The sequence below is a fragment of the Eimeria mitis genome, genomic scaffold (genome assembly GCF_000499745.2).
Source record: "Eimeria mitis Houghton genomic scaffold, Emh_scaff840, whole genome shotgun sequence".
In the NCBI taxonomy this organism is placed as follows: Eukaryota; Apicomplexa; class Conoidasida; order Eucoccidiorida; family Eimeriidae; genus Eimeria; species Eimeria mitis.
Genome location: NW_013576181.1, coordinates 5,666 through 7,218, shown reverse-complemented (window position 1 = coordinate 7,218; position 1,553 = coordinate 5,666). Strand labels below are relative to the sequence as shown.

The 1,553-nt window shown below is 61.9% G+C and overlaps 1 protein-coding gene across 1 annotated transcript in view; it reads left to right on the top strand.

The window, feature by feature from the left end:
• Nucleotides 1–1,553, top strand: part of EMH_0023520 (ATP-dependent RNA helicase, putative) — a gene marked incomplete at both ends in the record, with an annotated part of 6,210 nt that overhangs the window by 3,149 nt on the left and 1,508 nt on the right. Inside the window, one exon of the mRNA XM_013502153.1 lies at nt 84–1,547. Within this exon, the coding sequence (XP_013357607.1) occupies nt 84–1,547 (1,464 nt within the window). The remainder of the gene's footprint in view (nt 1–83; nt 1,548–1,553) is intronic.

Here is a 1,553-nt window from a genome sequence, read left to right as displayed (position 1 = left end):
GCAGGCTGCATGCACCCGTCTGCTGCTGCTGTTGCTGCTGCTGCTGCTGCTGTTGCTGCTGCTGCTGCTCACCGGTTCTACAGGTACTTGGGCTTATGTCTTGCCGTCTGCTGCTGCTGCTGCTGCTGCTGCTGGGGGCCCGTGGAACTTGACCATGCAGCAGCAGCAGCAGCAGCAGCAGCAGCAGCAACGGAAGAGGGTCAAGCGGCGACACCTACCCGCAGAACAGGTGCGTCGTCAGGAGCTGCTGCTGTGGCAGCAGCAGCAGCAGCAGCAGCTGCGCAAACAGCTGCGAGTAGCAGCACCAACCCGCAGAAGCAGCAGCAGCCGCAGGAGCAGCAACAGCAGCAGCAGCAGCAGCAAGTCCTTCGAGGCAATGGCGCTGCAGCTGCTGCAGGGTGGAGAAACGCGGAGGGCCCGCCGGCAGCAGCTGCAGCAGCAGCAGATGCTGCAGCAGCAAACGCAGCAGCAAACGGAGCAGCAACTGCAGCAGATGCTGCAGCAGGAGCTGCAGCAGCAGCACGCTTTCATGACAGGTGAACCACACACGCATCGTCAGCAGCAGCAGCAGCAGCAGCAGCAGCGGCAGCAGCAGCAGCAGCAGCAGCATGGGAAACAAAGAAAGGAACAGCCGCAGCAGCAGCAGCAGAAGCAGCAGCAGCAGAAGCAGCAGCAGCAGCAGCAAAACACTTCCTCAGGTAAACGCAGCTGCAGCTATGGCAGCAAAGCCATTCGCAGCAGCACGAAAAAGCAGCAGCAGCTCGACGACCAAACAACAGCTGCTGCTGCTGCTGCTGCAGCTGCTGCTGATGCTGCTGCTGCTGTGGCTGCTGCAACAGCAGCAGGAAAACAGCTGCAAGTACTCGTCCCCGGGATCCTCTCCATCCCCCAGCAGCAGCAGCAGCAGCAGCAGCAGCAGCACCTGCAGCAGCAGCAGCAGCAGCAGCAGCAGCAGCAGGAGCAGCAGCAGCAGCAGAAGCAGCAGCAGCAGCAGCAGCAGCAGCAGCAGGTGCGGATAGATGGGGTGGTGGATTTGAATACGTTGCCTTACATCTCGCCAGAGGCATTCGGGCTCACACAGCAGCAGCAGCAGCAGCAGCAGCAGCAACAGCAGCAGCAGCAAGAGCAGCAGGAGCAGGAGAAGCAAGAGGAGCAGCAGCAGCAGCAGCAGCAGAATGAGCAGCAGCAGCAGCAGCAAGAACTGCAACAGGAGCAGCAGGCTACCGAGTCTAGAACAGGGGATGGCCCTGACGCTGCAGGCATTCACAGCAGCAGCAGCAGCAGCAGCAGCAGCAGCAAGAGCAGCAGCAGCAGAGCAGCAGATTCTATGCTGCTGCTGTATCCCCCCCTGCGGAGGTCTCTGCAGCGCAGCGGCATCGTTTGTCTCTCGCCGCTGCAGCAGCGTGCTCTCCTGTGGCAGCAGCAGCTGCAGCAGCAGCAGCAGCAGCAGCAGCAGCAGCAGCAGCAGCAACAGCAGCAGCAGCAGCGGCAGCAGCGTTGCAGCAGCACAGATGACGTGCTGCTGCTGCCGGGCCCCACTGGCAGCGGTAAGA